Source organism: Rhizomucor pusillus (assembly GCF_041956525.1).
Source record: "Rhizomucor pusillus strain CBS 183.67 unplaced genomic scaffold VTP01scaffold_7, whole genome shotgun sequence".
Taxonomy (NCBI): Eukaryota; Fungi; Mucoromycota; class Mucoromycetes; order Mucorales; family Lichtheimiaceae; genus Rhizomucor; species Rhizomucor pusillus.
In genome coordinates this window covers 955,112-968,112 of record NW_027192149.1, presented here as the reverse complement: position 1 = coordinate 968,112, position 13,001 = coordinate 955,112, and the positions used below count along the sequence as shown (strand labels likewise).

Here is a 13,001-nt window from a genome sequence, read left to right as displayed (position 1 = left end):
CTTTCAGGAACCGGTCCTTCTTGTACGCGTTTGCTACACGACATGTTCACACACATACTCTCACGCTCGCCATCTTGTTCACTTTTCATTTGTCCTTCTAGTGTTCTGTCGAACATCGACTTTTAAGCACTGTGGATCAGGTGAAAACCTTTGTGCTTGCATCCCCGCTCACGCAGCAACAGGTTGGATTGTCCATGATATGTAGCATTGAAAGATTCTAGGGGCTGGAAGGGGTCTGTGGTGCATCATCCGAAGATTTCCTGGTTCAAGGGTGTTAAGGTAACTGAACTCGTATGTTCGCACGATTCACCATATCTGATGGAAGGAAACAATTGGAACATGAAGATACACAGCACGTACACATACGAGCAGCTCGTATGATGGCTTTCAACCGGTCCACAACCCCGATTTGGAGAGTCCTGCATGTCGATTTGTTTTCATTATACGGACAAGTACGAAAGGACAGATAAAGACGTCATTGTATTCAGATACCTAACGATCAGTTTGCAACCTCGGTATTATAGATCCTTATAGCATAATGGCCTCCCAAGGAAGGTACTAGCTCTGTTTACTACTAGAATCGTCGTTGTATGCATAACATGCTTTATTTGCTGGTTGAAAATATCATCTATGCGAATGATGATCCTCACGTAGCAGAGTGTAAAAAAGAAGTAAAGAAAGCGCCCACATTACATTTGATGTAATTTCTGCTTAGATGATCATTACGAAGGCAGAAATGGCTGAGCTAACGGAAGCTAAAGAGATAACGACAGCAGTAAATAGATGGTAATATCATTGCCGGCATCAAACCGATATGTATACATTATTGCTCGACAACTTCGGCTTCCTGATTCTCGTTTGCTCAATCGAAGTTACATATGATCGTCTCTTTGCTTTCTCTGAAGATCACAATCATTCCTTTTTACTACCATTTGACCATTAACCCAGTATCTCAAGTGGGATTACATTTGTTTTTCTCTCCCTTTATCGATATGATTCCTACGATTTTTTCCTATGCAAAAGAGTCAAAGCGGACATGCTTGCTAAGTGCAGCGAGCATGCTCAAAGAAAAAATCTCTCTTCTATTCTTTTACTCTCTAAAAGTATCTCTCTCCTTATCTCTAAACACAGACTCTATCACCAACTACTTAATAACCTGTGTAAACCTTTCTCTTTGAGCGCTAAAATCCGCGTTTGGAAAGCGTTTCTCCCCTGCCATTGGCCGGTGGAGCCCTCAAATTCGAAAAAATCGCTTTTTTTTCTGGAGGCTGTAGCGATCTCAGGAGTGGATGGAGCGCCAACAGCAAATCAAGAGTATATTCCATCGAGCGCCGGTCCGAATAAACAGGGAATTCACTGAAAATATTGCCCAAACGTCGAATTCATTCTGAAATTTATTGAACCTAGCACGCGAAAGGATGCAATTCCTTCTTTGTTGCTCGATTTCCTTTTGGATCGTTAAAATCCAGAAATGTCAAGCTTTCGCATAGGTTTCCATATTTCTTTTTTTTCACTGCATGCGTATAAAAGCTTCGAAAGACGAACCAGCTGGAGTTTCTTCTTTTGATATTCGCTTCGAGCATTTCGTCTCCAACTTTATGTTATTCTTCCAAAATACTGCGCCAATGACGTTACAACCATTGTGGTGAAACCGGTCATGTTCGATGTTCCAGCTGACTATGCATCTACAACAGTCCCGATGCGTACGTGTTGCATGTCATACTGCGGTATATTATCATCGAGTGCTGTCAGTTGATATATAGATTACAAAGTAGATTGCATTCTCGATAACAGTGGGTAATTATCGAGATCATATTAATGAGCAGAGGCCCATTTTGATAGCCGACTTTATACATCGTCCTATTCTCACATTTGGATCGTTCTCGCCTACAATGCCTAATCTTAAGACTACGGCTCTGGAACCCAGACAGAGATGGCGAAGCTGCATGATACAGCGACAATTTAGACTTCCCTATCCTCAATATCGACGAATCTTCAAAACCGCAAGTAATCAATAAGGTGTATCCGATGACCTAGAAATATTATCCCCTTGCTGTTAACAGTAAATCTGGAATTTCGATAGAATCTGGAATCTCGATGGTGGATGCAAAACCAGGATTGGGAGAGACACGCGACTCTGTTTCGGCGCAATGTATTATCTAAATATACTTTTGAACACCTACGAAATAGACTTAGAGGTAAGCACGTTCCATGGAAGCTCCTGGAGGAAGATCGAAAGCTCCAAATAGCGCTGTACATACGGTACGGCACAGAAGATTTGTAGACCTTACATGTCACTGGGCAGGTTCACAAAAAATATTGTACTGGAAACAGCATTCGATGCTCCGGATGTAAGCATTGTCTCTGATAACAGTTGAGATGCGTATGAAATGAGCAATCCCCGTATATTTCTTTTTTTCTCTTTATCTTTTACAGAAATAATGAAGAGAAATGATATGGTAAGCTAGAACATCAAATCTTTTAAGATTGCAAACGATTGACCCGTTGATGCAGATTGAAGCACGTTTATATACACCTCTTGACCGTATTATGCATGCAGCTTCTCTGCTCTCTGGCGTCTTCCCCTGGGCTCTGTCGCTATACAAGTCACCGAAAGACATGGTTGCCTCCGGATTTTCCAAGCTGTCTGCCAAAATCGTATTCATATTCTATGGCGTGTTGTGCGGCATGACAAGTATTTTTTGCTTGCAAGTGCATATCATTCTATCGAAGCAAGTCTCCTCTCTGTATGTAGAAGCATCCCTCCGTCCGGGGTGGTGCCTGCTGGTGCGCCGCCCCCTTTCAAAGATGTAATTTCTTTTACATTGTCTTTTCCCTTTGCCCGCGTCTACTCTGCCCCGACATGATGCGTGGATCCCGCTTAAGGCGGGAAAACAATATACTTGTTTAGCCTTTGACATATATGTCTTTGGAAGCAGCAAAGGAGAGCTTTCTACAGCTCATTTCGCAAGTGAATGCCTCAGAATTCCACGAGTTTGATAGTTTTGCTCGATCAGCTCTAGGTAACTGCCGTCTGATGCTTTGACTAAAGACATGCCGTAATGATCGATTTAAAAAAAGACGAGTACTACAAGCAAGTACATGATCACGACATTTCCATACAAACTGAGGAAGATACAGACGCGGGCCTGCAGCTCGTGAGCGACGCTAAAATGGTACGGCTTGCCCGGATCATTAAAGATCTGCGAACACGTGTTCCTATATCTGCCGAGGCACCTGGAGAGAAGACACAGATTCCAGATAGCAAAGAAGTAGGTGGCCAGTTTTCTTTAGAGATGATATTGGATACCTAGCTTAACACACATTGGAGTATGCAGATTACAACCCTAACAATACGGTGCACGTAGACGCTTTTTTGTTTTCTGAAGAAGATGTGGATGAACTTTGCGATAGCGGCAAACTTTCACGCAACTACTGTCTCGATTGTCAGTCTCGTCGAGTGATGCCATTAAGTGAGTGTAATATCGAAATCAAGTGACAATATGTTCCTCATACGTTGAGGCAACGTTAGATTTCATTTCGCACTCTGCATCTGTACTGCAGTTGCAATTCTTGTATCAAGTGGTCCTCGCCAACAAGATCAAGGATAAAGTTGTGGTCGATGTTGGATCTAGGCTTGGTGCAGTTTTGTACTCTGTAAGCAGTATCTGTTCAGTTATCAAGTAATCACGTACTTGCTTAACATTTCTTGTTTGAATATATAGGGATTCCTGTTCTCCCAAGCGCGGAAGTTGATTGGTATTGAAATCAATGAATGGTTCTGCAAACTTCAACGGGATATTATTGATAAGTACAAGATGCAAGAACGTGTAGAGGCAAGTAGCTCGTATACAAAAGCTCCGTTATTACGGAGATGCTTACAAATGTAAACATTTCACAACGCAGATTGTCTGTCAAGATATCCAGAAAGCACCCGAGTTATTGAACGGCAAGGCCGACATTGTCATCATGAACAATGTCTTTCAATTTTTCAACGAGTTGCCGGTGCAGCAAGAAATTTGGAAGTTTATTCAAAGGGAAACATCCAAGCGTTCAGGCTTGCTGCTGGTAACGTTGCCTTCACTGCAGGAACAGCTCAAGGAAGCTGGGTTGCCAGCTACGAAAATGATGCGCGGTTGGGTGAAAGAAATTAAATTAGATTACGAGAGCGGGTGGTTCCAGACCGAGTTGAACGACGATGAAGTTGATGAGATTAGAGCGGTGCACTTGTATAGAGTACTGTAAATACTGATGATAGATTGTCAAAGGCAACCAGTCGATTGTTTTTGTTGAAGCATGGTCATTTTCGTAACTTTGGCTTTCACTCAGCTTTAATCGTATGATTCTTGCTGATCGTTTGCTTGGCATGTCGGACGCAATATACGAATATGTCTAACACGATTGCTACGGCAATGGGCGCAAGAAAAACGTAGCCGAGGAAGCGAAGTAGAGCGCTAACCAGTTCCAGCATGTGACGTGGAGGAGAAGTGCGTTGGAGGGAAAAAAGGAGGAGCAAAAACACAGCGCGGTGTCCCGGACGCGGGAGTTTTCTTCACACACAATATCAATCTATATGCAACACAGAAACTCATCGTCATTAAGCCGAGCCTCGCGCGCACGGTTCAAATGAGAAGATAGCTGAATATGTAGCATATCTCACGAGCCTCAGAATCTGATATGTACAAGTTATTCTGACTTGCTTCTGGCAAATGTCAGGCGTACCAGAGCGAAGATCGAGCTAGGTGTTTGCTCTTGCCATTACTGCATACTGTGTGTGTAACAAGATATTCTTCGCCTATGGTCATTTCAATTATGTATTATTATTATCGTAGAGTACCAAGATGCCCAAATCATACGGGATACGTATGTACGTACATCATATGAGAGGTGGTGTGCCCGGTCCAAAGTTCTCGTCAATATTATCGCCATGATTCTATTACCGCCACAGCTACGTTCGTGGACATGGTTACCACGGAGACGGTTGTCTTGGATACTGTTGCTACGGATACCATCACCGTGTTCCGGTTTCTGCCATAGTCATTTTTCCTGGATACTCTGATGTAGACGTTGTCGCTGTACATAGATAGCTACATATTACTGTCACGCACTTGTTGGAACCATGTGCATGTATTGGTCTACTTCGCCTCATTAACAGGATGAAATCATTTATACGTCTTATAAAATCCCAAAAAAGCTTTTCACATGCTAATACCTGCTAGAAATATTAAGGGGTGGAATTCTAGCTTGTGTGAATGGTAGTTTCTTAGTCCATATAGACTTCCCTTGTCAATTGATAACCGTCTTTTCATTCAGACGTTTTTACTCCCTGGTAGCAGTTTCGTTACTGTACATAGTCGATTTTTTGGTCAGTTCATTGAGAAAAGAAATTACTATCTTAAGGATATTGACAATGAAAGGCGATTATTGGGCACACAAACATTGTATTTTTCTTGCTTCGAGCGCACCAATAAAGCAGCAGAAAGTTCACAATTTGCGGCGAAAAATCCGGATAAAGCTTCTGTATGTTGCCCAAAAATCTTCTTAAACATGCAGAAAGGAAAAAAGCAAGCAGTTCGGGTGCTCTTTTGCTCTTGGTCTGCCCGTAGTAACAAGCTGCAATTGTCGAACTGCCCGGACCGGTCGGACTTGACGCATGCTCCTTTCATTCCTTTTTGAATGACCTCAAAGGCGACTCAGGAATATCGCACGGCGTTTATTACTCTGATCGCACAATTGTCTGAGATTGAGCGTAGAGGTCAACAGCTCTTTGAAAAAATGTAATCGTAAAGGGTAGAGAAACCTGTTTACTCTTGATCATTTGAAACCTTGCAGTGGATTGACCTAAAGATTCTCGACAGTGAAAAGGCGGTATGGACGCCGTATGAAACTTCAGCTATGCAAGGTAGTCATCGCTCTCACGGCGACTCTGTAATATTCAGCTCATAACTTTACATTGCATAGCTGATTATGAGCGATTGTTGGCAAGCCTGCACAGTCTCCAGGCACATGCGAAGGCCAGCGGACTATTAAGCATTACATCCACGACTGGTAGTCAAGCTCGAAACCTCGCGACACGCACGCGCGAGACGCATCAAGCTGTTGAGACATTCTTCCAAGAGAAGAACAGATTGCTCACGAATAGTAGAGCAGCGGCCAACACTGCTCGATAGCATGCAAGTTTGCCTTTTTCCCAGCATCGTCCAATGAATGTTTGACAACTGTCGGGTTGCGCAAAGCTGAATTGAATAAAGCAGCCTCTGTTCCGTGTGGGGTTATCGCGTTCTTTTGTGTTCTCCTCTTTTCTCTTTCTCACTGCTCTCCTTGTTTCATGAAGCTTCGGTTCTGTTTGGCCTTGTTGCTGCTGACCGTGCTTGGCCTCACGGCCATGTCGGTCTACGCAGATCAGCAAACGGTCTTTGAAGGCGATCGCGACATACGCACTCAGGGATTCACACCTGATCAGGTCGAACACTTGGGGAATACTGAGAAGTTTACCTTCCAGGTACGGAACTTCAACGGATTCGCGAGGTGTCAATACTCCTTTTACGAATATACTAATGCACAATCAAATTGTCGCAGACCGAGATATCCAAGTTAATGAGTCTCATTATCAACTCTCTGTACAAGAGTCGTGAAATATTCTTGCGTGAATTGATCTCCAATGCCTCAGATGCTCTTGACAAGATCCGTTTCTTGGCCCTTACTGACCCGTCCGCAATGGCCGGCAACCAGAAACTGAGTATCTCGATCGCTGCTGACCCAGAGACTAACTCTCTCATCATTACCGATACCGGTATTGGCATGACCCGCGAGCAATTGAAGCAGAACCTCGGCACCATTGCAAAGTCTGGCACATCCGAGTTCCTGGCAAAGCTAGAAAAGAACAAGGACGATGTATCCCAGATTGGCCAGTTTGGTGTCGGTTTCTACTCCGTCTTTTTAGTTGCGGACAAGGTCACTGTTGCGTCGAAATCCAACGACGATGAAGATCAATACATTTGGTCTAGCCAGGCCGTGGACGATTTTGTTATTGCCAAAGATCCTCGTGGTAACACCCTTGGTCGCGGAACTCAGATCACTCTTCACCTCAAGGACGACGCTCTGGAATACTTGGATCAGGACGTTCTCAAGGACCTAGTGGCAAAGTATTCCGAATTCATCAATTTCCCGATCTATTTGTGGTCATCGCACGAGGAGACTGTATCTAAAGATGAGGAAGATGTGGAAGGAGAGGAAGAAGAGACCATTGAAGATGGTGATAACGAACAGAAAGAGGGCAAGGCAGAAGAAAAGGTTACTGTCTTCGATTGGGAGCTCGTCAACACTCAGAAGCCTATCTGGATGCGTAACAGCAAGGATGTTTCGGACGAAGAATACACTGAATTCTACCGCGCTCTTACCAAGGATACAACCGGAGAGCCTCTCACATGGACCCACTTCAAGGGCGAAGGTGATGCCGAGTTTCGATCCATCCTCTATGTTCCACCCAGGGCCGACCCCAATTTCTTCCAGAATCTTGCTGAGAAAGCACGCAACGTCCGTCTGTTTGTCAAACGGGTGTTTATCACTGACGAGTACGAGTTCTTTCCCAAATGGTTGTCTTTCCTGAAAGGCATTGTGGATGCTGACGATTTGCCGTTAAATGTTTCTCGCGAGACACTGCAAAAGCACCGTGCATTGCGCAGTATCGGCAAGCATATGGTCAAAAAAGCATTGGACATGTTTGGCCAACTTGCCAAAGAGAATGAGGAAAAATACGGTGCCTTTTTTAAGGAATTCGGTGCTGCACTCAAGTATGGAGCAATTGAATCGGATATCCATCGCAAAAAGTTGGCCACTTTGCTTCGTTTCCCATCATCCTTCGATTCGAGCTTGCCTGGTGTCAGCCTGGATAGCTACATTAGCCGTGCCAAGGGTGGTCAGAAATCGATCTTTTACCTTGCTGGTATGTCAGTTTCCGAGGTAGAGCAAAGCCCATTTTTGGAACGCTTGCTTGCTCGCGGCTACGAGGTGCTATATTTCATCGATCCTATCGATGAAATGCTGATCCAAAGAATGCCTGGATACAACGGCAAAATGTTCGTCAACGTTGCCAAGGGTGATCTCAAATTTGGTGACGAGGACGCCGAGGAGGAACTGAGTAAGCAAGACGACGAGGCTTTCAAGCCTCTCAAGGAGTGGCTCAAGACAACCCTCTCGGATCACATTGACAAGGTCGTCTTGTCCAAGCGTTTAACAACCTCTCCTATGGCAATTGTCGCCAGCGACTTTGGTCTCACTGGCCACATGGAACGCTTGATGGCTGCTCAGGGCCAGAACCAAAAGGAGCGCGATGTGATGCTCAACTTTATGTTGAACCAAAAGAAGACACTGGAAATCAACCCTGATCATCCTATTATCAAGACATTGTTGGAACGTACAAAGAATGAGGATATCGATCAAGATATTTACGACCTCGTTACTGTCCTGTTTGAAACCACTGCTATCCGCAGTGGCTATCCACTCAAGGACCTGAATGCATTCACCAAGCGTGTGGAAATGATTATCCGCAAAGGTGTAGGCGCCTCGCTGGAGGAGCAAGTCAAGGTGAATGTCAAGGCAGCGCCTGAAAAGACGTCAGAGGAGAAGGAGGAAGAAGAGAAGTTCCTCAAGCAAGAACAACAAGAGGATGAAATAGAGGACTTGTTGATGGAGGATCTGCACGATGAACTCTAATAAAGTCACTGACCTTTTTTCCGTTTGCCAATTGATCTCTCTCCTGCCTGAAAAAATATCGAGCCGCTTCGAAGCTTTTTAACAAAGATGGATCCTGCTCCGATCACAACTACTAGATCTCACAGCGCTCACTGAGCCATGAAGTTTCATGCATTTTCTTAGAAAACCGTTATGATTCAGTGCTGCGCTATGTACTTCCGAGGAATTTCAACATCAGCAACATTTGCCCTCTTCTTCCACTTACGATCCTGTTCTTGCTGCGCCGCAACAACAACAATCTCACCTTTTTGTAATTAACCGGCAGCATCTTGTCTAACACTCATGGCCAAGCCGCTTTTTACAAAGCGATTAACAAAGGAGCTTCGCGGTAAAATCTTGTGCTTTTGCGATCAATGTCTCTGCATAAAGTTCTCACATGGTGGTTGGCTCCGCTTGAAGAGTTGAACACGAATCCGCCAGAAGGTGTCACCATTGAAGAAGCCAATGACTTTAAAAGGTGTGAAACGCAAGACGCAGCGGCTGAACTGGGTTGCTAACCAGTGGAAACCACACAGGTGGTTCTTGCGAATAAAGGGAGCGCCGGGCACTTTATACGAGGTTAGTGCCTTTCTCCTTTCGCATGAAATAATACGATATATCATTAGCATACTAACAATACATACAGGGAGAGGAATTCAAACTCGAGGTAAAAAGAGAGAAATGACAGATTCAATCACACAGGATGCTTACCTGTCCTTTACAAGTTTCGGTTTACACCAACGTACCCATTAGAATCTCCAGAGGTCATGTTCGTACGGCCATATATTCCCATTCATCCACAGTAAGATCTTTTTCACCTTTTTGCTTTCGGCTGTATGTGAGGACTAGGAATCTAAACCTGTGAGCAGTGTAGGCTATATATTATCGGATCATCGCATCTACTCTAACTAGACTTACAATGCTATCATCACCCCGTTTTAGATATATTCAAACGGTCACATTTGCTTAAATATCCTCTACAAAGATTGGTCACCTGTACAAACCGTAGCGCAAGTATGCCTTTCGATCCAGTCCATGCTGTCGAGCTGTACAAAGAAGGTAAAACCACTTCATGTGTGCGTCACTGTAAACGAGTTAGTTGACCGCTAGTGGACAGGAACTACCTTCAGACAACGATCTCTATGTAAAAAGTGCACATACATCTCCGAAAAAGACAGCCTGGGCTTTTCACGATGAAAGCGTATAAAAAATAGCAATAATAATAAATGCCATGTTTATTTATGGGAAAGCAAGATAGGAGGGAATCCAGGTCGATGATTTGAAAGTTTATATGCTTTACAAGGAAGGGGAGAGGTAGAAAAAGAAAATACAGTACGCGGAGGTATTGAATAATCAAGAGATAAAGATTCAATTTACAATACATGTCCATATTTAGAAGATCCACGCAAAAATGCGTTTGTACCATGGAATATTGGCGAGCTCAGCTTCTGCTTCCTCAATTTGTTCTTGAGTGACACGTCCGGTGTCAAGATCTAAGTATTTGCTGTGAATATCATAGCAAAAAAAGAAAAAAGAAAAAAAAGAACTATGTCGGACGATTTATCACTTACCAACTTCAAGGAGGGGCACAACTTTTGTGCCGCGGGCAAACTTGTAAATGACATAGCACAGGAAGAATGGCACCAGGCCAATATACCGAGTAACAAACGTTATGCGGTCGAACTCTGGAGTGAATGCGTCGTAACCTTGACCAAGGATAATCAGAACACACAAGGTGCATGCAAAAATGTTAGAGAACGGATAAGCGAACGCGCGGAAAGGAAGTTCGCTGACATCACGGCCTTGTTTGACGTATGCACGTCTGAAGCGCCAGTGCACAAATGAGATACCCCACCAAGAGATGAAACCTGTGACTGCTGTGATGCTCAAAAACCACTCAAAGGCAGCTGATGCACTGTAAATGGATACGAAGACACATGCAAAGCCGATAATGGAGGATAGCAAGACAGCCCTGTGAAATTTTGCCTTTGTATGAACATTACGATCGTATAGAGATATCTTTGCAAAAACTTACCAGAACGGGGAACCGAATCGGTTAGTCTTGCCAAGAATTGAAGGCGCATTTCCGTCACGGGCCAAACCAAGCAGAGTACGTGCAGTGGTGTACAACGAAGAGTTGGCAGCGGACAGTACGCTGGTCAGGATGATGGCGTTGACAAAGTGAGCCCCACCATTGATACCGGCAAGCTCAAAGATAAGCGTGAAGGAAGCTGTAGCAGCAGAACCATCGTCGTTTGAGAGACGGGAGTCGTCGCTAGGCACGCAGAGACCGATCAAGAAGATAGTAACAATGTAGAAAAAGACTATACGGAAGAAGGTGTTCTTGATAGCGCGAGGTAAAGTCTTGGAAGGGTTCTTGGCTTCACCAGCAGTGATACCAACAATCTCGGTGCCCTGGAATGAGAAACCTGCGGATAGCAAGACACTGACAGTACCGACAGCACCGTTGACAAAGGCACCTGGATCATCCCAGTATCTGACAAAGCATGTGTCACCGTCACATTGTGTAACTGCAAACGAAAAGCCCTTTCTTACCTGAAGCCGATTGGGACCTTGTCACCGACAGCACCCGCAGATACCAGAATACCTAAGATCGTAGAACAGCTGCAGTTAATAATATACATCTCAGATGCAATTCCCAGAGAGTGACCCACCAACAATAATGAACATCAAGACGACCAGGATCTTAATAAGGGCAAACCAGTATTCCAGTTCACCGTACAGTCTAAATTAGGAAATAGAGTGCATGTGAGCATGTTATCATCCTCAACTCCATTGTCATACAATCACCGATTTACCTGACACCAACGAGATTGACGCCGAGAATCAGCACCATGAAGATCGTGGACCATGCAGGATCGGGCATGACATATGCCCACCATTTGATAATAGTTGCAGCAGCAGCTAGCTCTGTAGCAATCGTGACAGACTAAAAGATTGGCAACACAATCAGCCCATTTTCCTATTTTTTCCTTTCCCACCCACTCTCAATTTGTTCCCTCTGTATCTGTGTTACATACCCACTAAAAGACAGAAAAGTCAAGAATTCGATGCGTAGTTCAGTCACATGGTATAATTGATCGATTTGAGCATATATTTCGTCTTACCGAAAACCTATTATGTACAAAATTAGTGAACCGATCTACCATCTAATCTCACGCGTAATTTCACACGCGTACATACCAATAATTCCAACCAAGGGCAAAACCGAGCGCAGGATCAACGAACTGAGTGGCGTAATGGTTGAAGGATCCAGATACTAGACTTTCAGACATGAGTCGCAATATTTTCCGCAAAAATGTTGTTAGTATTTACCGGGCATAAATGATGACATTTCTCCAAGATTCGTCATGATACAGTACACCTGCAGACAGTTAACTACTTAGCAACCATATGCAGAAGAAAGTTTAAAGTTGCAGATGACTTACCATGAAACCAACTATATTTCGGCAACAAAAAAAATCAAGATACAGTTAGAGTTTTTGCTCTCACGCTATTTTTTTAGCTTTGCTTCAGCGTCGTGTGAGACGGAATATTACCAACACAGTATCTATGTATCAGTTGATCTGATGTGTGAGCTGTTTACACATTGCAGATGATATTTATCAGTGAACTTACGCAATGAAAGCACCAGCCGGACCAGCCTTTGAAAATATACATTCTTCAGATCAGCATCATTTGCAAGATCATGTAATTACTCTGCATTTGTCATATTTACCGCTGCAATGTTGGTGCCAGAGTTAAGGAAAAGACCAGTACTAAGAGCACGATGAGTTCCATGCCGCTGGAATATCGTATACACGACGGTCATTTACCCAATAGTCCCGCCAAGAGCGATCATTTGGACGTGGCGTGCATCCAGTCCGCGTTTGGTTCCTTCTTGGAGGTCTCTGTGTGTGCGTTGGGTATTGAAGGAAAGATGACTTTCAGGACGGTATGCATATTCGTCCTGGATCTTCTCGGAGCCGCCCACATTGTAGTGGATACCTTCCTCAACTTCCTTTTCGTACATATCTCTCTTTGTGTAATAAAAAGGCGGAAAAAAAGGATGGAGTGTCCCTCTTGGAACTGCTAGGAAACAAGGCGGGAAAGAAAAATGACTGAGAGACAATTTTTTTTCTCTCCAAACAAGCCAATTTCGGGCTATGGCGGAAAAAGTATTAATTGGGTGCTCCAATTGGCCAACAGCTATCCCGAGAAAGTGCAGAGCATTGACTTTTTTGCCACCGTTGTTATCAGTTGCAACG

The 13,001-nt window shown here is 44.0% G+C and overlaps 7 protein-coding genes across 7 annotated transcripts; 6 read left to right on the top strand and 1 right to left on the bottom strand.

The window, feature by feature from the left end:
- Nucleotides 1-42: 42 nt before the first annotated feature.
- On the top strand, nucleotides 43-562 carry VTP01DRAFT_9864 (uncharacterized protein; the record flags this gene model as incomplete). Its single annotated transcript, XM_069389136.1, has 4 exons — nucleotides 43-100; nucleotides 222-279; nucleotides 346-452; nucleotides 525-562. The coding sequence occupies 4 exons, from the start codon at nucleotides 43-45 to the stop codon at nucleotides 560-562; spliced, it is 261 nt and encodes an 86-aa protein (XP_069240283.1).
- A 1,330-nt stretch (nucleotides 563-1,892) lies between these two features.
- VTP01DRAFT_9863 (uncharacterized protein) lies at nucleotides 1,893-2,284 on the top strand (the record flags this gene model as incomplete). Its single annotated transcript, XM_069389135.1, has 2 exons — nucleotides 1,893-2,003; nucleotides 2,084-2,284. The coding sequence occupies 2 exons, from the start codon at nucleotides 1,893-1,895 to the stop codon at nucleotides 2,282-2,284; spliced, it is 312 nt and encodes a 103-aa protein (XP_069240282.1).
- A 639-nt stretch (nucleotides 2,285-2,923) lies between these two features.
- Nucleotides 2,924-4,245, top strand: VTP01DRAFT_9862 (uncharacterized protein; the record flags this gene model as incomplete). The annotated part of the gene is made up of 6 exons (XM_069389134.1): nucleotides 2,924-3,023; nucleotides 3,082-3,272; nucleotides 3,332-3,473; nucleotides 3,533-3,657; nucleotides 3,726-3,836; nucleotides 3,907-4,245. 6 exons carry the CDS (start codon nucleotides 2,924-2,926, stop codon nucleotides 4,243-4,245), a joined length of 1,008 nt encoding a protein of 335 aa, XP_069240281.1.
- Nucleotides 4,246-5,676: 1,431 nt separating this feature from the next.
- VTP01DRAFT_9861 (uncharacterized protein) lies at nucleotides 5,677-6,170 on the top strand (the record flags this gene model as incomplete). The annotated part of the gene is made up of 3 exons (XM_069389133.1): nucleotides 5,677-5,777; nucleotides 5,859-5,902; nucleotides 5,962-6,170. The coding sequence occupies 3 exons, from the start codon at nucleotides 5,677-5,679 to the stop codon at nucleotides 6,168-6,170; spliced, it is 354 nt and encodes a 117-aa protein (XP_069240280.1).
- Nucleotides 6,171-6,328: 158 nt separating this feature from the next.
- Nucleotides 6,329-8,715, top strand: VTP01DRAFT_9860 (uncharacterized protein; the record flags this gene model as incomplete). The annotated part of the gene is made up of 2 exons (XM_069389132.1): nucleotides 6,329-6,502; nucleotides 6,580-8,715. 2 exons carry the CDS (start codon nucleotides 6,329-6,331, stop codon nucleotides 8,713-8,715), a joined length of 2,310 nt encoding a protein of 769 aa, XP_069240279.1.
- Nucleotides 8,716-9,036: 321 nt separating this feature from the next.
- Nucleotides 9,037-10,051, top strand: VTP01DRAFT_9859 (uncharacterized protein; the record flags this gene model as incomplete). The annotated part of the gene is made up of 9 exons (XM_069389130.1): nucleotides 9,037-9,082; nucleotides 9,154-9,211; nucleotides 9,270-9,312; nucleotides 9,380-9,400; nucleotides 9,459-9,506; nucleotides 9,583-9,603; nucleotides 9,676-9,792; nucleotides 9,851-9,934; nucleotides 9,992-10,051. 9 exons carry the CDS (start codon nucleotides 9,037-9,039, stop codon nucleotides 10,049-10,051), a joined length of 498 nt encoding a protein of 165 aa, XP_069240278.1.
- Nucleotides 10,052-10,125: 74 nt separating this feature from the next.
- On the bottom strand, nucleotides 10,126-12,766 carry VTP01DRAFT_9858 (uncharacterized protein; the record flags this gene model as incomplete). The annotated part of the gene is made up of 14 exons (XM_069389129.1): nucleotides 10,126-10,226; nucleotides 10,305-10,705; nucleotides 10,769-11,230; nucleotides 11,290-11,341; nucleotides 11,409-11,479; nucleotides 11,553-11,683; nucleotides 11,862-11,868; nucleotides 11,938-12,013; nucleotides 12,070-12,118; nucleotides 12,183-12,193; nucleotides 12,294-12,304; nucleotides 12,373-12,398; nucleotides 12,473-12,512; nucleotides 12,570-12,766. 14 exons carry the CDS (start codon nucleotides 12,764-12,766, stop codon nucleotides 10,126-10,128), a joined length of 1,635 nt encoding a protein of 544 aa, XP_069240277.1.
- Between the last annotated feature and the right edge of the window lie 235 nt (nucleotides 12,767-13,001).